A 20,960-nucleotide genomic window follows, 5' to 3' on the forward strand; every position below is an offset into this window, starting at 1 on the left:
GAACTATGTTATATTGCTGCTGCCTGCTTCCAAGTGTAATTGTAAAGTAAGCACAAATGCAGTGTGCCTGCCTTTGTGGAGGTACAGGGCAAGCCTCCTTCCACAATTCCGTGGATTCATGCCTGGGATTAATTAATGAGGCAAGCAAGTGCAGGGGAGGTGGGTTTGTCCCCTCTTCTCAGGTCCTTGTAAAAGATGTGGAGAAGACAAGGAACGGGTAGGGAGAGGCTCCAAGCAGGCTCCAGGGAGCAGCCACGTTGCAGAGAGGGCAGAGTGTGGCTTTGGGACCCTGCCCAGCCTGGTGTGATTAACTGAGGCCCAGAGGATTCCACAGCTCACACGAATCTCTGGTGATTTATGCGGCTGGTTAACATGGTTTACTTGGCAGTGACTGACAAATGAGCAGGCTGCCCAGAGAGGTTGTGGAGAGCACTGGCAAAAAGCTGCTTTTGTTGACCCTTCTCTAAGGAGGGATGCTGGACTAATCAATCTCCAGAGGTCTCTGTCAAACTTTACCATGCTGTGATTCTGTAACAGAACACAGCTCTCCTGAATCCCAGGGAAAGGTTTGAAATGTAATGTTTACTAGATCCTGGGCATCTGCTCTATTTTGATTAAATACTGCAAACAGCAGTGTGTGACCAGGCTGCACATGCACAGGTGGTGTGTGCACATGCATGGGTACCTGCAGAGTCCCTCCATATGCAGGGATTGCACAAACCAGCACATCCAGCCAGCCTGTCAGAAGAAAATGCAAAAGATTGCTGAATTCCAACTAGACAGAATTTCCAGCTGGAAAAAAAAAGAGGAAGGATGTGTCTGGGGAAACCTGGCCGTGTGCTATTCCTGCCTCCAGGATTTTATGTTAAATCTCTGTACAGAGCAGTTTCTCCTTAACACTCACCTACCTGATCAAAGAGGGCCTTTACACAGAAGGAACAGTAGATTCATCACTTGATTATGTGGTAGGTTACTTACTATTCATGACTCTTTGTACTCTTCTCTTTAAAGTTCCCAAGCTATTCCAGACAAGGGAAGGTAATGTGAGTGTGCAGCTGTGCAGAAGGGCTTGCTGCTTTTCTCATACAGCACATCCAGCTCATGTGGGCACAGTCAATTCTCACAGCTGTGCCACTGGTTTAGTTCACGTGCATTGCTTGTGAAAAAAATAATCTGTAACAAAAGTTAAGTCTGGCAGTTACTTGTACTGCTTTTTATTGTGGCTGTGTGTTACGGTTCTCTGTGTCTCACTCCTCTCTGCACGGCACAAAGAGAAAATGCTGCCAGCAGGGCGAGCCTGGAGCTGAGAGGGAAGGAATAAGGGAGGAGCTGGGAATCGGGGCTCAGTCCTTTGCACCCATAGGAGTACCTGGATGTACTCAAACCTGCCGGCACCTCCCTGCTGCTGCTCGCAGGGGCTGTGGGAGGCTCGGGGGCAGCTCAGCCCCGCACGGCACGGCACGGCACGGCCGCCCCTAGGGGGCGGTGACCGACTGCGGAAAGCGGGATGGCTCTGACACATCCCGGGCTGATCCAGCTGCCCAGGGAATGCAGCTCACCTGCAGAACGGTGCAGAGTCAGCTCTCTGTCCAGCTGGAGTGATAGAGGAGCTGAAGTGGACCAGTAATGTACCAGAATTTGGCTCAAGTGTTAGGATGAATTTACAAACTGTCGTGAGATGGTGAATTCTGAGAAATACCAGAGACCTTAATTTCTGTAATGAAGGTTTGCTATTTCCCTTGTTTGCTGGTTCTCTTGAAAGAACCAATCCATAAGCACATTTATATTAGAGCAAAGCAGGAAAAAAATCAAATCAGCCAGCACAAATTGCTCTGAACTCCTGGGTTGACGCTAACAGCATGCTCTGTTTGGATTCCAGCATAGCACAGTCCTGCACTGCAGTCCACCATCCCAGAGGTGGACTTGCTAGGAATGAGGGGACAGAACCTTCCTTATTAATACCATTTGGTACAGGAGCTGTTTCCATGGAGAAACAACTTCCCAGCCTCACCTTTCACATGAATTCCTTTACCTGCATGTCAGGTAGGAAGCAGGTGGTGGGATTTCCTGCAGCATCCTGTGATGCTGTGAATGGTCCACATGGCTCTGCCCAGCTTCCACACCTCTGCATCTGACGGAAGAATATCTACCCTTCCTCTTTTTCCCCTGTTGTCACCATTTTTCTGGTCAGCTGCTTTCTTTGCTTCTTCTGCACCTCTCGTCCTGGTGCCAATAAACAAAATTCCACCACACTTCTCAGTTCTGCAAGAAAATGATGAAAAGTTGTTTGAAATAAAGTTTGAGGCGTGGACAGCTTCAGGGTAGACACATTTTTTCCTCTTTGAGCACATCTAAACCTGAGCTGCTGCTGCCCATTGAGGGCTGTGCTGCATGGCCACACTTGTCGCTGGCCCTGGAGCTGCAGTGTGTGCTGTGCAGGTGCACACTCTGCTGTCCTGTGCTTTGTGGCACCAGGGTTCGTGGGCCACAAAGAGCTTGTTTCAGTGGCAGGGGCCATCAGCACACATCTTTGACAAGGCAGGCAGTGTGAAAACATCACTTTTCCCTCCTAGCACAGAGAGATGAGGCTGGTTCCCAGTTTATGTTTAGCATTGACTCTGAGGAGCACAGTTAGAGGGGATGGAAACACAATGTACTAATTTTCATTTCTGTGTTGCCAGTTGAGTCAGGACCAGGCTGACACTGTCCCAGAGCTATTACTGCTTGTTTGGTACATTGAGACATGTGTGTGTTTTTGTTACCCCTTGTCCATTAGCTCATGGACCACTGTGTCCATAGCACAAAAGGTCCTGTTGCTTTTCTTGGCCATCTTCACTCCTCACGTCCACCTTGGGCTGGGAGCCAATGGCATGGGCACCAGAGATAAAACATCTTCTATTTCCAAACACAACCTTCTGCATCAGAGCCTGCCTTGCCTTTCAATAAGCTGTCCTTTTTGGGACTTTTGCTTTGTTTTCTGAGAGCTTTTCATGGATTTATCCGTGTCCTGACCCAGCACCTATGGCAAACACATAATTCCAGCACAAAGGACTTAAAAAGGCACACATATAGAAACTTCTGGTAAGAAGCCTAACATTCCTAAAGAATGTTACTGTCTTCAGTGCTATTTTCTACCTTCACTTTGTGGGCTTTGTTTCTCCAGCTCTATCTAGCTGCAAGGATTCATCTTAAATGGAAGTGACACAGCAAAGCCTACTTTGATAGTTTGCAGATTTAAAAATAGCTGTCTTAACATAGGTTTTCCTTCCAAGGTAGAATGTACCTTCTATTGGAAAACATTCATGCACATTGTTAATGCAGGGTCTCTTTTCCATAGTCTGGCTTACAGTGAGTCATCTGCTCTCTGGCTCTCTGTATCAACATGCAAATAGGTGGGAATTAGCTTTGTTTCTGAAATTCTCTCTTTTGTATTGACTAAAAATCTGGGGTGGTTATTTTTAAATGTTTCCCATTCTCCAGACAAGATATGAATGTAAATGCAACAAAAGTAATCTTGGATGTTCTCCCTGTACCAATAATGTAGCTGTAAAAATGCTGTGTTTTTATTAATCTGCTGGAATGCTATTCCTTTTTTAGACTAGTGTCAGAATTGGGCCAATTTTTTCTGAAGAGTTTATTGTCTCAAGAAGTAAAAATAAATTGAAGTCACTGTAATTTGGAATATCTCAGTTTTTTATCTCAGAGCTATATGAATCAGTATCAGCTGACCACCTGGCTCATGAAAATTCTTTATTTTAAAGAATTTAGTTTTTAATTTGAAAAGAAAAAAAAGCACTTGGATTCTTTCTTAAAATTGTGGGGCAAACCTTGCACATCTGAAAAAATGCCCACTTCTGCTAACTTCAGTGTGGTGTTGTTTTTCCATGTTAAACTGAGAACTGGACTGTTCCTGATGACACACTCAGTGCTTAGTGAAAATATGTATAATGTTGATAATCATAAGTAATCAGAATGCCTTGGGTCACAAGCCTTTACTCCATGCTAGATCAATCAAAAATTCCTGAGCACAGATCTTTTCTTTGGCCATGGCACCTGCTGGACCCTCCCTGTTCACTCTGATTTATGGGGTTCACATTGATTTATGATGTTGTGTGAGGAACCAGTGGCTGCTGGAAAGGGTTGCACCCTCTGAAGAGGCTGGAAGGTGAAATTCCCATGGGACAGCTCAGTGACACAATGAGGAGGCTCCTGTGGCTCAGGTCCCAGGGATGTACCAGCACTGCTGCACGTTTTAGTGGGAGAAAGGAAGGACTGAAAGTGCAGGAATATCAAGCATTGCATTCCTGTGCCATTCCCACGCCTTTACAGACAAGGTCTGACAGCCCCAAATATAGTTTCCACAGGCAAGGGTGATGAAGAGCAAGATTGCTCAACACTTACACAAGTGAGCCCCTGCTAACTCCTGCTCTCTGAATCAGAACTTGGCTACTTAAGGAAAACAGCCAGCTCCACTGATTTGCAAGCCAGTGTTGAAAGATTTATGGGAATTCTTGTGGGACCATGAGGGCAGTAGGGAGGTAAGTTTGTCTTTCTCTTGGACGGTAACAAAAAGAGCTTCATGTCTTGTGTCCTTACCTCCTCCAATTTTCCTTTTTTTTTTTTTTGTCTTCATAGTTGATAAAAATCACATTATATTTGTTTATTCATTCATTGTTAAGACAATAAGGACTCCTTCCAAACTCTTGGTTGCCTGAACTTAATTATATTGTAAGTATAATTAAACCACAGTGTTGCTGAGGATATGCGTTCCTTAGATGCTCTGCCAGCAGAGTAACCACCATTTACCTTTTTCATTTTCTGGGAAGCTTCCTTGGCAGTCTTCACCAGAAGGTGTCAAAAAAGTGTTAATAAATCACAGTCAATTTAAAGCAGGAAATTAGATGTTAACACTCTAACACACTATTCATTTTTATTAGTAGTATTTCTTCTTTTGTTTTGTTTGTTTTCTTCTTTGCTTGCTTGGTTGGTTGGTTTGTTGGGGTTTCTTTTTCCCCAGAGAGAAAACCCACATGTGTGCTGGTAGAATGTCTTATGCTAAGGTCAGAAGCAGCCCATAAAGATGACAACTTACCTGGATCTGAGTCTTTCACACTTCCTAGTTCGAGCTGATTATAATTGTGTGTATCAGCAACCATTTCTGAAATCTTTTACATTTTGTAGGAAGGACACAGTGATAAATTGTGAAATAGAAAATAACTTTTCTTAAAGGAAGACCCTCAACCTCAGAGGGTAGGGTAGGTTCAAAAGTGGCTGGAGCCTTGCTATAGCATCACTGATCCATGGAGAGGATAAAAGAAAATGTTGATGCCAGTTCTTAGACATCCTCTTGGAGCCAAAGGAGGTGACACTATGGGTGTGCTTCTGCTGTTTTTTCTGCAGTCCTCCCCCTCTCCCTCACTCGTGTGAGGTGCTGAGTTGTAGATGGCTGAGTCTCAGCTGTTCTCCAGGCTCTCCCCCGTGATGTGAAACACCAGAACACCTTCACTGCCAGCACTCAGCTCTCTGTCATCAGCTTGCTCCCAGTGTCACAGCCCAGCTCTGCTACCATCCACATCAACACAAACCATGGTGGCAGAATGGAATCCTGCAGAAATTCTGCTTGAAGACCTTAAGATAGACCCTGTAGGAACTCCCAAGAGGAGTAAATGCCTGTGAGTGCCACCTTGTGTCCTTCCAACAGAAGAAAGAAGAAACTCAGTGCCCGGAGCTGCAGTAGCTGGTCAGTAGCACCTTGTGGTCATTTGTCACTGAGGTAAGGTAGCCCATAAACTGATCATACCTCATTGTTAGATTGTCATGATCTTTATTTATTTTTTTTTCTGAGATCCTGCTTGCTTGTTTTAGACACATTGGTCACGGCTGCCGTGTCCTTGGACTTCCAGCAGCAAACCACCACCTAAATGCAGCAAAATGGGCCTCTGTCCAGTTCTCTTTGTGCAGCAGCATTTCCAGCTGTGTTTCAGCAGTCTGGTGGTGTTTGGCTCTGCTCTTTTGATTCTCTTGCTCCTCCAGTACCCTCCAAGCCCATTTGGGCTTCTGCAGCTGCCATCGCTGCTCTCTTGGACCTGCAGTGGAGAAGAGCCTCAGCCTGCCTGACCCTGGTGTGGCTGCCCCTGTGGCCAGCTCATTCCTGTGTTTCTGCAGGATTTCTGCTGATCTGCTCTGGGAGATGCTGTAGAAACACAGAACACCTTGGGTTGGAAGGGACCTCAAATATCACCTAGTGCCACCCCCCTGCCCTGGGCAGGGACACCTTCCCCTAGACCAGGGTGCTCAGAGCCCCATCCAGCCTGGCCAGGAACATGTCCAGATACAGGGCAGGAGTCCTTGCCTTGCCCCAGTATGACCAAACTCTTGTTTGTCCCGGTTCACTTTGACCAAGACAAATGAAATCAGTGTTTGCTTCCTGGCTAGCAATTTTTTCCCACATACTGCAAATTTCCTTTCACTGTCCATGGCTTTTAGGAACAGCTTTTGGCAAGTCAGAGTAAAAACTAATTTCAGAGTGCTGTGCCTTTCTATTTAGGGAATAAAATTACTGTGAGTTAACCCTTAAGGAGCCTGCACTGGTTAGAATTTTAAACCCCAAAATGCTTCGCGAATCTATTAAAATCTGAGATTTTAAAAAACGGGCAAAAAGGAAGATAGGCTTATTCTAGGGAGGCAAACAGGGAAAGAAATAAGTCCTCTGGTACTGCCTAGGAAAGACAGGCATCTCCACAGCTTATGCTTTACAATTCAATAACTTAACTGTTCAATAACAGAAATGAAGTGTCTGAAAGACTTAAGTTCTTGTCACTTGCTTTACAAAGCACAATCCTTTTCTAATGCTTAACTTACAGTGGTGCTTGTTCTACTAAAAACATGGTAATTTCTTTCTGAAGCTAATACAGTCCTTCTGATGTCCCCAAGAAACAAAATTTTAAAAAACCCTCAGTAATGAGTCAGGACATCATTGTTTCTGTACTGCAGTTTACAAAAGTGAGAGTTTAGAGGAATGGTGATGCTGCTGCTGAAAATTTTTCTACTCCCATGACTGTCTGAATCTTGAAATTAAATGAATAAAAGGGAAAAATAAAACCAGAACAAACTCCTATACCTTTAATTATAACCTAATCATTTTGATCACAGCAATAAATATAACAAATGTGAGGCAAGTTTGTGTGTGAGAGTGCAGGACAGAGAAAGGTTTAGGGCAAGGATCAGTGGAAAATCTTTAGAAATGATGTAAGAGAAAGCAAAGGCAGTGATTGGAGTTTGTAGCCTACACCAGACACTATAAAAACTCTGAAAGAAAGCTGAACATTAAGGATAAGTTAGGAGGAAGAACATAGCAGGACCATTAAGGTTGGAATTACTTGCATCCAATGCAAGGTAAGAAGAGTAAGGGCAGAATATGTTGGGGATGTTTTGTGTCTTCTGCTCTCTTTACAGAAGCATTCTTCCCTTCTGTGTTTTCCTCTTTTTGATGTTTTCTTCATTTTTTTTAAATTAACAGACATGTAAAAGGTATAAAGATCTGATGGGAAAAGCACAAGTACTTATCCCAGTACTTTTTACTTTGGAATTAAGATAATAGGTGCCTATCACCTAGGATTTTTGGTAGTAAAACTGAGTTACAAATATGCAGTGGAAACTTATTTCCTTCAGTTAATCAGCCAATATTTAAACAGAATGTGTCAGTGCATTTTGCAACAGTGACAAATTACTTTTGTGCTGTTTCAGTCCTTTGCAGTAAACTGCTGTCTTTTTATATTGTTATGGATTTTCCTTTTGTGTAAGTTATTGTCAAATGCATATTACTTCTTAAAATAAGCTGAAGAGCTGTGACAGAATAATTCTTTTGCATTGCTAAATATCTTATGTGGTAGACAAGTTTGCTACATCTAATATATTGGAAAACATGAGATAAATTATTTAGGAAAAGTCTTTAATTTATGGATCTGCAAAAGGTTTTACTATATCCCATATTAGACAAATGTTGATCCAGATTCTGCTGCATTCCTGCAATAATAGAATAACTGCAAAAACATTCCTACACTAACAGAGTAATTATCATTATCCAAGGATCTGGCTAGTTCAGCTTTGTACCCCTGTAACTCAAGGCAGACTCTGATTCTGTGATAGTCATTGTAATTTCTCCATTCTGAGTTCAAAACTATTTCACTGGGTTTTGTTTTTCCTCCCACACTGAAGTTGTACAAGTAAATACATGCAAATAACGTTTGGTTTAGATGTCCAGAGGCTACAATAAAGTTCAGAATCCACTAATTTTTGAAGCACTAGCACGCAGTGCCCTTAGCTTTCCTTACTTGGTGTTTCAATTTGCAATGATTGTTCTCTCGTGGGGAGTGCAGAGCTGAAACCTGAGGAGCTGAGAGAACATTTTGTGCCTCTGCCCACTGCTTAACTCAGGAAACTTATTATTGCATTTATCTGTCTCTGCTCACCTGTATCTAAAATGCAGCTCAACCCACTTTTTCTGTAAAATACTTTGAGCATTATGAGGAATAACTGGCAAAACCCCCCAGCTCAAACCAAGCAAATCTATGGTGTAAATTATGGGAAAACTGCAAAATATATCTGACTGGACCAGGCATTCTTCATTTTTTATAAATACCTGCCAATCTGATTTCAGGAGATTAGGGCTTTGTTTTCACTCTTGGAATGAATGACAAGTGCCTTTCTGGGCTTCTTGAATAGCCAATTAAAACACACAGCACTTGTACGAGCTCTGTTATTAGACCCTGACAAAGATTGCAAGTGCTTGCAGCTTTCCTTCTCTTCTTAGCTAACTCAGAGAGATGGGTTACTCTCCAATTTACATTTGCCATGCATCTCCCCCAAGACTTTTCTTCTTCAAGTAATACCCTGGATCAGAATGTTAAAGTGTTTTTTGAGTAAATCAGTATCAGTGTGTGAATCGTGTTAAGAAATTCCAATGCCATTCTTGTCTCTGAAAAGCTTATCTTGAGGGATATTTTTATTATACTTTAAATGGTCTGCTTTTCTATTGAAAACCTATTTTGCTAATATACTCTTTATACCTGGTGTGAAGATCTTATCACTTCAATGCTGTTAGGAAAAAATTATTTTCTAATATAGAAAACCACAATCTATTTCATGATTTTTCTTGATGGAAAGATTTCTTATTTTTGCTTTAAATTCTGAAGATGGCACTCTAACAATGAAAAGTTTTTGGCTCTTGTGGAAAAGAAGAAAGAAAGCTGAATGTCAAACTGTTGGAAATGTTAAGAAAAGTTGGCATGTTTAGTCAGTATATATATAAACAGTGTAGGGTTGAGAGTTTGTTGGCAATGAAGAATAATCTAATAATGTTTTGTATTCCATTGTACATACCAGGAATACTGCATCTTACTCAATTATCTTTTGAGGAAAGGTGCAAATAGGTTTTTCCCACTAAGAGATATTTTTTTACACTTCATAGCATCCCTCTTTTTTAATAGCCCTTTCTAGATGGGCTTCATCACTTCTGTTTGTCTGTTGCTTCATGGTCTCCTACTTTTATGGTATATATGTGAGTTTGAGGTTTTTAATTTTTGAAATCTGTTGCTAAAAATGGATTTATTACACAGTGTAATAGTGTAAATGTGTAGCCAGCTTTGCAGGATGTCCAACCTGTGTCCTTGCTGCCCATTCTAAAGAAAATTGTCCTCACTTGTTGTGTATGGCCATTTGGTTTCATGCCCTGTTTTCAAAGGAAGAGATGAGAACCATGACTGTGTTTTCACAAGTGTTTGCTCACCTCTGCCAGTTAATTTGTCCCTGAATCATGCTTGTGTCTGTCCAGCAAAGGTGCCCTGGCAGGGCTGTGTTCATTTATGCCCTTCCTAGACCCCTCAAGGGTCACCTTTCCATCCTTCCTTCACATGATGCCAGTGCTGCTCCCACAGATGTTGTGTCCTCTGTGGGCAGGGTCCAGGTGAGCCCTGCAGTGACTAAACTATGACTGAAACCATGGCATAAAATTCTTTTTTATGTGAGTACAAGTGGCAAGAACAGCTGTGTGCTCGAGCAACTTCTGAGCCAGAGCACAGCTGTCAAACAGGCAAAGGTGACTAACGTGGTGATGTGAGAACATGTCAGGACTGAGCACCAGAAATCATGGTACAGGGAATGCTGTTACTGAAATGAAGGCTTTAGAAATCAATCAACAAATCTTGACTACCTTGAGAAACCTTGAAGGAACTTCATTTTCAGGAAGTGGAGCATGCTTGGCCTTGAAATTCTGTCTGACAAAAAGATTCTTGTGGGACACAAAAATGCCTAGTTATCTCAAAATAGCTAATCATAAGCCTCTTGCATAAGTCTATGAATTTCAAGTTCTCTCTGGTTCCACTAGATGAAACCTATCTGCCTCTATATATCTATATAGTCATGAGACTGAAAATAGAAGGAAAAATACATTGTAGAAGTTGTCAGTGTCTGTGCCACGTATAAAAAAATATATGGCATTGTTTAAAAATCTATGCCTATTCCAGAAAACACATTATTAATAACATAAACAGCCTGACACTGGCAGCTTACATTTCATTTTGTCACTAAAGCCCCATGTTTCAATGTGTGGCTGCAGCATCTTTTAGAAAGCAATATGTGAGAAATGCTCCATATCTCCTCTGTGGGATGACAACAAAAACACCACTCTAGCCTATTTTTAAGATCTGCTTTTTTTTCTGAGGGTGGGATTTGTTTTGATTTTTATCCTTTTTCCTTGACATTTACATAACTACAAGATTGCACCTGAGACACAGGATCCTTCAGCAGTTCTGAAATCACTAGCACTGGTGGTAGGGGCAGTATTTTTGGCTTTGTGGTGATATATATGATCAGAGGATACCTTTTACAACTTTTAAAAGTAAGGAAAATTTGTTCCAGCAGGAGCAGGCTTCTTAGAGCTTTACACAAGCCGTTTTTAAGTTGTTCTTTTTGGTAAGATAATCATCCATCATCATTTTTTTGGCCAAGGTATATTCCATTTGGGCATGCAATGCAAGCATAGCAAGGCCACTGTGAGTACTCAATTTGATTAATCAACTCAATTAAGATAGGTAGCAGGAGTTAACATTCTATTTTGTGGGGCTGGAGCAGTAACAAAATAGCTCAGTAACTGGTTTGCAGACCTGATTTCCCCAGCTGGCCGGAATCTGCACAGTCCCAGAGATCTTCCTGGCCAGCAGGTGATGAAGTTCATCACTTCCCAGTGCTGTCCCAGTGTTACAGGAGAAGCACTGGAGGCCAAAGAGGCACTGCCAGGAGCTTCCCAATGCCTGTGAGACAGCCAAGCCTTGGCTGTCATTCTGGTGGTATCCAGGCAAAACCTCAAGGCTTGGCCACAAGGTGCTGATTGCAAGAGCAAGGTGCTGGTTTGCAGCGCCTTGGGCATGTCCCGTGCTGGAGTCGCAGAGCAGAGCACAGCCAGCAGGACACACTGCAGTGAGGGATTGCAGAGCCAGGCATGATGTCTTGCCTCAGTTTGCTTGCTAACAGGCCAGTAAGAAAAATAAGTCCCTTGTGATTTATGCTTGCAGAGTAATCTCCACAGTGATGTGAAATATCGCGGTTCAAATGGGTAAGAACAATGATGGCTGTTACCGCTTTTGACAGGGAATGGGTTTGGAGCTTGGTGATGAATTGCATTCTGTCTGAGGTTTGTTCAGCCCACTTATCTTCAGGATGTCATTTTGGGTTTTGTTTTTTTTTGCCTGTAAGAAAAAAATCTTTTAAGTCCTTTGGTTTGATGTTGGAGACTTAACAGTTTCTGTTCGGTAAAGCGTTTTGCTTTCTTGTGATATTTTCCTGGAATTTGGCTCTGCACGGGTTCCTAAGTAAAAGTTTTGTATGTTTATCCTGCTTTGATAAGGTAGAATACTGTTCTTTCTTTTATCTTTAATTTTATTTTAATTGGACTGCCAACAAAGATACCTAATTATAGGAGGAATTTTAGTTTTGACACATTTCAAGCTAAAGTATCACTAAGACACATAAATATGTCTCAATTTCAGACTTGCAATTACATTTAGAGAAGGGAAAACCATATTTTATGTCAGATAACACAAGACCCTGAGATATTACAGACATGGAATTATTATCCCTTGACCTAGCTCTGTGAAGCTGGTGGTGAAGAATTTTCTGGAAGAATATAATTTCAATACAATCAATTTCAAATTCAATTAAGGGTGCATCTTGAAAAGTTTGTCAGAGCTTTGCTTAGTCTCCTTCAGGAACAAATACTGTCCAGCCTCTCTTAAATCCTCTCTTGGAATGTGTCAAGGTGAAATATGGATGGGGTGAAGCAATAGCCAGTGCATGGCTGGGAAAACCCCTTTTTGGCCAGAGGGCTCTGCTTGGCCAATTGCAACAAGTTCAAGGAGAAATACCAGTAACTTCTTTTAATAACTGAGGTCCTATGACATGGATAAAGGAGGTAAAACTAAGTCCCAGACTGGCAGAAGAAAGTGTGATTTTAATTGTATTTACATAATCCTCCCTGCATTATTATTTTGCAATTGCTTTTCTAAAGCCAAACCATTCCACTACAATAACCCTGCCTTCTTCTCCTGCCTTGGTCCCATTGCTGCATGAAAATCAGCACAATAGGGTCTTGCTGGACTCGAGTTTTGCTCCCTTTTCAGTCAGTGATACCACCTCTTTAGCTCCTTATTTCTTTGGGAAGTAGACCCAAGCTTTAAGTCCTTAAAATTTCCTCCGCTTCTAATTTCACTGGTGTCGAGTTCTGACCAGTTAATCAAATGTCTTTAGTGTTGCAGGTGCCTCACTGTTTATTTTCATTAGTGTGCCAGCTGCTATTTTTAGCTCTTTAGTCTTTGGATTGAATGAATACCAGCACAGATCTTAAACCATAATAAACATATGTTTTTAACCTTGCCCTTTATTTTTACATCTCTGTATCCAAATAATCAGGATGTGGTTATCTGTGAAGGTAGTAGAGTGCTACTTCAAATTTCAATGCACACCCACATACAAAAATATACATTGTGGAGGGTTCCAGCTTTAAAAACACCCAGGCAGACCTCTGTGTTTATGTCAAGCAATGGGGCTGAGAGACAATGGCACCAGGTGGCTTAGTGCTTTGACTTCGTCCTTTGATTCCAGTGAACTGTCTGCCTCACCCCTGCAGAGTAACCAGCAGCTTTCTTCCTAACTGTCCATCCCCTATGGACAATAATAATAATAATAATAATTTATTGTGTGTATATATATATTCATATACTCTTTGTGTTTCTGCTCTGCCAAGTGGAGACTCAGCAAAGAACTGCAGAATCAGACTTGAATTATAAATTGAAGTATGAATATTGAAGTCTGAATTATACTCTGGGGCAGGACCTGGAGACAGGGAAAACAGCAAATTAGCAGATGCCTTTGGCAAAAGGCCCCAGCCCAGCTCTTCCTGACATCACCTGAAAAACTCCTGCCTGGGGAATTGAAGGCACATCAGGTTTTAAGATCTGGATCCAAACAAGGACTTAAACAATGTAGGCTAAACCTGTGTCCAGAGGTAATCAAGCACCTTCCCCATCCTGAGCCTCCCAAAACAACCTGCGTTATTTAAAGGCTTGGTGGGCATCTGCAGTTCTGCAGCTGTGACACATGGTCAGAGTGCCACCAGTCTCAGCAGCCCATCCCTCTGCAAGGTCATTGTGAATAATTTTATTGCAGGATGCCACTGGAGGTTGTGGCTCCCACTAAATCATGTTGGGGACTAGCAAAACTCAGCCTTGCCTTCAAAATACAGCTGGAGGGGTACATGACTTCTGTCACAGGGGCAGCCTGGGCTACAAAGCCAAAGGCTCCCTGCTTACAAGACAGCATGCAGTTCATCTGGTTTTAAGGCAAATTTGCATTCCTGACTGCTGCTGCTGCAAGGATTGCACCTCTGTGCAGCAAGGAATCAAAAGACTGGCAGGGCTGTGTAGGAAGGAGCAGAGGAGGGAGCTGATGCTGCATGCAAGGGTGAGGAGCATTCAGCTGGCATTATCTTCATGCAATGACTCTGACAGATAAAACTTATTAACAGCCATGGGGAGAGTCTCCCTTTGTTTTTTACTTCTCTAAGACCTGTGGAGAAAGACTCCTCAGGGGGTGCAGCTGTGCAGTAATTTACAGATTGTTCTCCTTTGCAGATGCTGCAGTTCCAGCTGGTGGTGGCGCATTTGGCCCTGGTGATTGCCCTGCTGTGGTGGAACTCCAGCTCTGTGCTCCTTGCACAGGCAGCTCCAGAGGTAGGTGAAGGTTCCTGAAGGTTCCTGCTCTTCCTTGGGCATTCTTAGCCACAGAAGAGGAGGGCACTGGAGTACCCAAACACTGTTGGAAGGTGTAGGATCAGAATTGACCCTGTAAGGGCCAAGGAGGAGCCTCAAGAAGAGAGAGAAGCAAATTGCAAGGTTCTAGGGGAACAGACTGAATGAGGCCTCACCCAAACTCTCACAGACTGTCCCAAACACTTGGGGATTTCCTGTGTGTTAAAACATTGTCCAGTGGATGGAGAACTTCCTGAAGAGGGGAAGGAGGTGATGGAAGGGGGGAAAGCAAACTTCTCTAAGACTGGAAGGAAAGTTTAATTATTCTTCTTACAATAATAGCATGAGAAAGCTGAAGCTTTCAGAAGCCATAAAGAGATCCCTGGGAGAAGATCACCTGCACAAAAATTACAAATTAAAGGAGATGAAGTAGACCAGGAGGGGGAGGGAGCAAAGTCACTTGCCTAACCTTGCAAAGGAAAGCAGCAGATGAAATGGATGGGTTGTCTCACATTTCACCCAGAATGATATGTAGGGGTTGCACCTGAAAATACTTCTACTGCATTCCCTATTTTTATGTCATCTTGACATAAGGCAGATTTGGCAGAAAAGGTATTTATGTAATGGTTTCATGACATAAAAAAAAAAAAAGTCAAGTATCTAAAAGTTAACTGAAAGTTGCACTGTTTGCCTCTAGGGTTTTTACATAGGTTTTAAGATCAACTTAAACATCAGATGGCTACTGAAGAATACTGATGGATCCCTCTGCCTTGCTCTCTGTTTTCACACAAGCATGACCTGATTCTACAAAACACACCTGGTATCCTGCCTCCATCAGTGATAGATTTTTGTGAGAAGAATATAAGAACAGAAAATCTTTGCAGACTTGTAGATCTAGAGACCTTCACTGGACCAGAGCATGTTTATCTGATGATGGGCCAGAATCTGTCTTTGAACCAGTTTAAAATTTCAGTATCCACAACAATCTATGCCAGTGCTTTCTCTTCATCTGTTTGCTGTGTTTAAAAAGTAACTCTTTATATTTATTTTAAATCCACCATCTGGTGACTTCACTGGGTGTACTGGGAAGCTCTTTCTCTTGAGGAAAAAAATTACTAGTTTTTATTCATTTCATTGCTGTTCTCAAGTTTGCAAACCTTCCACTATACCACCTACACCCACTCTCATCTCTGCTTATCTGTGAAATTGTACTTTTTTCAGTGGTTTACCAGAAGGAAACTGTTTTCTACTTCTGATTATCATTTTAGCTGTCACTTTACTTCTTACAATTCCATTACATCTTTTGAATACAAAGTAAGTGGAGTTGCAAGGTGTTCAAGAGTAAAGGCTCTTTGCCCTTCTAGTTTCAACTGTTATTGTAGGTATTTATCCCCCTTAACCAGAAAGAAGTGTTCAGTCCTTTTTGAAGGCATCATTTGGTTGCAAACCTCTATGAAAATTTTATAACCCTAAAAGAGAGCAGAAAGGACTGTTCTTGTACTTGAGGCTTACAAAAAGCAGAGTCAGGGGACAATGTGAGATCCTTTATAAAGGTTTCACACCATTGGTGTGATCACTGTGCTCCTGTGCTCCTCCTCACATGAAGGTCACAGTTTTGTGCACTCCATCCCTGCCTGCCCTCCATGAGCAGTGGGGAACATCCCCCCCACAACTGGAGATGACAAGGATATGCCATCATCCATGTGCTGCCCTCCTTCACACTGTTCTAAACCCACCATGCAGGAACAACAACAATAGCAGTGTGCTTCTAAAGAGAATAAAACCCGTTTGATGCTGTAAGCTGTAATATTTCTAATTCTGTGAAGATCAAGTGAACAAGAAGGTGCATTTCATTCCAAGAGACAAAGATCTGAGCTTGCTTTTGTAGACTGTCTGCTGCCCTGTATTTTTCTGCCACATGCAAAGCAACAATTTAACCTTGATTAGTTTCATTTCTTTCTCAATAGACCCCCGTATTGTCAGCTATTCTTGTAGCAAAGTTTGGATTTGAAGTGGTGTTAAGCCTAATGTTGGAATTAAGGTTCAAACTGCTGTGTCAATTCAAGAGCATTTTCTTTCCTTTCCTTCTCCCCATGTAGTGTTACTGCATCATTTCTTTGAATGCCAGGGCTGAGAAAGTTTTTTGGGGGGGCATTTTTTGCATAACAATTAATTAATTAATTTGTCAGATATGGATGGAAACTTCTGTAGAAGTTTTCATTACTACTTATTAGCATTCATTTAAAAAACAAAAATCAGTTTATTGAAAACTATCGGAATGGATATTGGAGTCGGGCAATGGTGATTGCATTTTTCAGAAGGATTAAATTACTCAGCTCATGCTATAAATGATACTAATCACAGTGCTGAGATAAGAATAGTGGGATGGCCTGCAGAAATTGGTTTTGTGAAGTAACACATTTTGATATTTCTTGCAATAATAATGAGAGCAAGTTCAGTTCTATTAAAAAAGAATTCCAGACTCTGACAGCAAAATCCTGTCTGGGGAAACAGGCCACATTTCAGAGAAGGAAATTTGTTTTAAATCATTGTCCCAATTTCAGTGGGTGTCCTGGTAGTTCTGTATTTACAGGACTGCTCCTATGACACTGGTTGAATTCTTTTATTTCCTGGGACTTGAGCAGCCAGCAAACTGAAATTTTCCTGCTTTCTTCTGCAGCCTCTGGAGCCTCCTGCTGCTCTGGGTGTGGGAGACCCTCCCATTGCCAGTGAAGAGAAATCAGCCACCAACCTGGCAGCCAAACTGTTCCTGCTTGATGACTTGGTGTCTCTGGAGAACGAGGTGACTGAGACCAAGAAGAAAAGAAGCTTCCCAGGATTTGGCTGCCCCATTGACAGAATTTCTTCATCCTCTGTGGATGCTAAAGGCAAACAGAGGTAAGCTCTTAAATGCTCCTGCCAGTGATAAAGTTGGAGGTAGGCTGTTGCGGGGTGCTCTGGACACTGATGGGTTAGCTTTAAAGTGTAGTTTAAAACTACATTTCTGACCATGAGCTTTGCTAAAGCAAGAAATGTGCAAGAAATGAGGTTCACGAGCAGAGGGGCAGGGCTGGGTGCTCCTGAGACTGGGATGGAAAGGAGGTGTGCTGGAGTGGATGTTTTGAACAGAAAGATGAAGGACACATCATGAAAATGGGCAGGCAGACAGCAGAATGAGCTTCAAGACCTCCTTTAGCTTTGGATAAGTCAGGGTTTAAACAATGCAGCAATGTGTGTTTGAAGATAAACTTGTTTATAACAGGGCTAAACAAAGAATGATGCTCAATGTGGCTGGAGAGAGACAGAGTTTGGGGCACAGCTTTAGGGGCTGCTCCCTGTGTCTGACAGAGCCTGCCTGTCTTGTTCTGCTCTTCTGGTAACTGTCTTCTCTTGGATGGAATCCCTAATGCCACAAAGTATTTAATAACATGCTTAAAGCTTAATCTGGAAATGGAAAGTATTCATGAGAGCCAGTCAATATTACAAGTATTTTTTCAAACAAAGTTTTGCAATATTTTCTTGTTGTTTTTCCATTTATCCACCCAGTCTGCCACTAGGACTGTTTGGCTGCAGCCAAAAGTGATAAAATACAAAATTCTTAAAACCTTAAGTAGAATTATTCTGTTCTGTCTGCCTCTTCAAGATATCAAAATCAGCTCACTCTTCATTTGCTTTTTAGCATGTTTTCCCTTTCCAGGCAAAGAAAAAAAAAGAGGCAATTTTTGAAGCTGTAATTTTTTTGCAAAGGTACATGGTGTTCCCAAATTTTTCTCTTTTTTTTTTTTTTTTTTTTTTTTTTTGATGGAAATCTTTCATTCTATATGCAGTACAAGGGAAAAACTAAACAAAGAAACAAATAAAAAATTCCTCAAAACAACAGCAAAAGCAAAGTACTGACCACCCTGTAACAGGGGCTCAGCCAGCAGATCACAGCTCATTCCTGTACCCGCTGAGCTGGTCACCTTTAGAGACCAGGAAATTAATTTGTGAGATCTGATAAATAGATTGAGCCCCCCGAGTCAATGCAGTGCCTGGCACAAAGCAGAAAAGTTTGGAAAAAAAGCAGATCAAATGTTAGTCCATTCGCAGCTTGTCCTGACACCCGCCGATGTCAGAGAGCCCAGATCCTGGTCTGGCATCAACATCGCTTTGTAGCGCTTTGAAAAGCACGGGGAAAGCGTGCAGGAGGAAGGAGAGAGAGAAAGAACCTGCGGGAATCCTAGACAAGGCTGTTTGAAGCAGAAAAAGCCACTTTGTCCCTGGTACGCCCCGGCACGGGGATGGAGCGGAGCGCGGCGGGGCTGCGGTGGCGCGGGGCGGCCGCAAGAGGGGACGATGGGCTGCGCTGGGACTGCTCCATCCCTGCTCTGAGCGCAGCGCGGCACTGCCACAGCTCCTCATCCCTGCTCTGAACACAGCATGGCACTGCCACAGCTCCTCATCCCGGCTGTGAGCGCTGCTACAGCTCCTCATCCCTGCTCTGAACATGGGTACAGCTCCTCATCCCTGCTCTGAGCACTGCTACAGCTCCTCATCCCTGCTGTGAACACTGCTACAGCTCTTCGTCCCGGCTGTGAGCACTGGTACAGCTCCTCATCCCTGCTCTGAACACAGCATGGCACTGCTACACCTCCTCATCCCTGCTCTGGGCACTGCTACAGCTCCTCATCCCTGCTCTGGGCACTGGTACAGCTCCTCATCCCTGCTCTGAGCATGGGTACAGCTCCTCATCCCTGCTCTGAGCATGGGTACAGCTCCTCATTCCTGCTCTGAGCACTGCTACAGCTCCTCATCCTTGCTCTGAACTCAGCATGGCACTGGCACAGCTCACAGGCAGAAGCACCACCCCGCCCCACCCCACCTTTGCCATCCCCTTCCATTCTGGGGAGTTCTCTCCCCTTTTCTCCAGGCAGGCTCGGGATGGCTCTGACAGCCCAAGGGTCCCGCCTGTGCCTCCCACCCGCGGGGAAAGCAGCTCTTCCCTCGAGGTGCCAGGCTGAGCATCCTGCCTTGCCTTCCCTTTGCCTTCCCTGGGGCTTGGGCAGTGGTGCTGGATGCCTGAGGAAGGGACAGGCCGAACAAAAGCTCCCCTTCCTTTGGGGTGTTCTCTAGCACTGATGTGGTGCTCCCCTCACAGGGGATGCAGCACCAATTCCCAATCCCTGGGCTGATGTGGAAAGCAGCTGGGAGAGAGCCAGCAGGGCTGTGGGTGCTGGAATGGTGCATTGGATGCTGGAATGGTGCATTGGATGCTGGAATGGTGCGTTGGATGCTGGAATGGTGCATTGGATGCAGCCCTGCCCCAGAGGAGTGAGGAAGGAGCCTGCTCAGTGAGCCCCAGGGCTGCTCAGCTCTGGGTGGGTGTGCACAGCCCCAGAGCCCCAGGGTGAGGCAGCCCAGCAGTGCTGGCACCAAGTTAGCCTCCAGTGCACCACAGCATTCTCTCCTGCTTGTTACTTTGCAGTTGCCAACTTACAGAATAAAATTTATTTTTATGTTCCTCAACAAGGACCGATAAAGAATTAATCTCCCAGGGCTTCTCTTGGACTTGCATTTCACTGACAAGTATTTCTGAGGGCAGAAGTTGAGGTCGTTCTCAGCTGCAGGAATTCTTGCCATTTCCACAGCTAATTAAAATAAAACTATTGGTGGAGGAAAAAATGCTCCAAAAATGCTGGATTAAGATGGGAAAACTTATTATTTTATATAAAAAGAACAGCAAAAAAATATAGCTGTGTAGAAATTCTTTCACACATTCCTCATGCCCCAATTCATCAAATTGTCAGGAAATTTACTATATACAGGAAAAAAAAATCAACACCTAAATCTTCCCATTTTCAATCAAAGGACTGCTCCTATAGAATTTTAACGAACACTATATTGCCAAAGAACCTATTGAAAAACCCTGTTAGACCATCTCTGACTTTTCCCCTCTTACTGTGCAATACTTTCCACCTCCTTGCCAATCTTGGCCCCAGCTGGCCCTGGAGCTTTCAGAGACCCAGGTGATGGGTCACCTGCAGTGTGTGCTACTGTGCAGGGAACAATTCCCCTGTATAAATGCACTGTGTCACCTTTCTTTTAGGAACAGCAGTTAACCTGTGAAGTTAGTTTGCTGCCAAATAAAAACAGGGGTAGTGGATCAAGCTCAGCCAGACTGTAAAGCAGCTGCAACTGCAGCCTTTTGTAAGACAAGTGCAGCATCTTATTTTTAAACCCTCACATCTTTGGCTGCTCCTGCCCACTGTTCTGTCTGAACAATAAGGTGTTAGTGGGATGAATGCAGGAATCAAACATGTAGTAACACCTTGATTATTCATAGATGTCTTTTCCCATTTGTTTCCCTCCCTCTCTGCTTGTTTTCCTCACGCAGGAAAGTGCTGGAGCTGCCTAAGAGAAGGTTTGGAGTTCCTCTGGACCGGATTGGAGTGAGCCAGCTCGGTGACACCAGGGGTTAGCAGCTCCTGCAGGTGAGCCAGAGCATCCCAGCTGTGGGCAGACTGTGGAGAACCCAGATGTTCTCTGCTGCTGGAGGAACTCAGTCATGGCAGCAGGCTTGGGGAATGATGGCTTCTTATAACATGGAATGCCCTAATTTCCCACTGAGTACCTCTCTACAGACAAACAAACAAGTATTCCTAACATTTTGATCTCCTCCAC

At 43.3% G+C, this 20,960-nt stretch overlaps 1 protein-coding gene across 2 annotated transcripts in view; it reads left to right on the top strand.

The window, feature by feature from the left end:
* The window catches only part of OSTN (osteocrin), a 53,290-nt gene that overhangs the window by 31,742 nt on the left and 588 nt on the right, over positions 1–20,960 (top strand). For both annotated transcript variants that reach the window (XM_058031384.1, XM_058031385.1), the window contains exons 2-4: positions 14,184–14,282; positions 16,981–17,198; positions 20,674–20,770. In XM_058031384.1, the coding sequence (XP_057887367.1) occupies positions 14,184–14,282; positions 16,981–17,198; positions 20,674–20,758 (402 nt within the window). In that variant the 3' untranslated portion in view covers positions 20,759–20,770. The remainder of the gene's footprint in view (positions 1–14,183; positions 14,283–16,980; positions 17,199–20,673; positions 20,771–20,960) is intronic.

The sequence above is a fragment of the Melospiza georgiana genome, chromosome 10 (genome assembly GCF_028018845.1).
Source record: "Melospiza georgiana isolate bMelGeo1 chromosome 10, bMelGeo1.pri, whole genome shotgun sequence".
Lineage (NCBI taxonomy): Eukaryota > Metazoa > Chordata > Aves > Passeriformes > Passerellidae > Melospiza > Melospiza georgiana.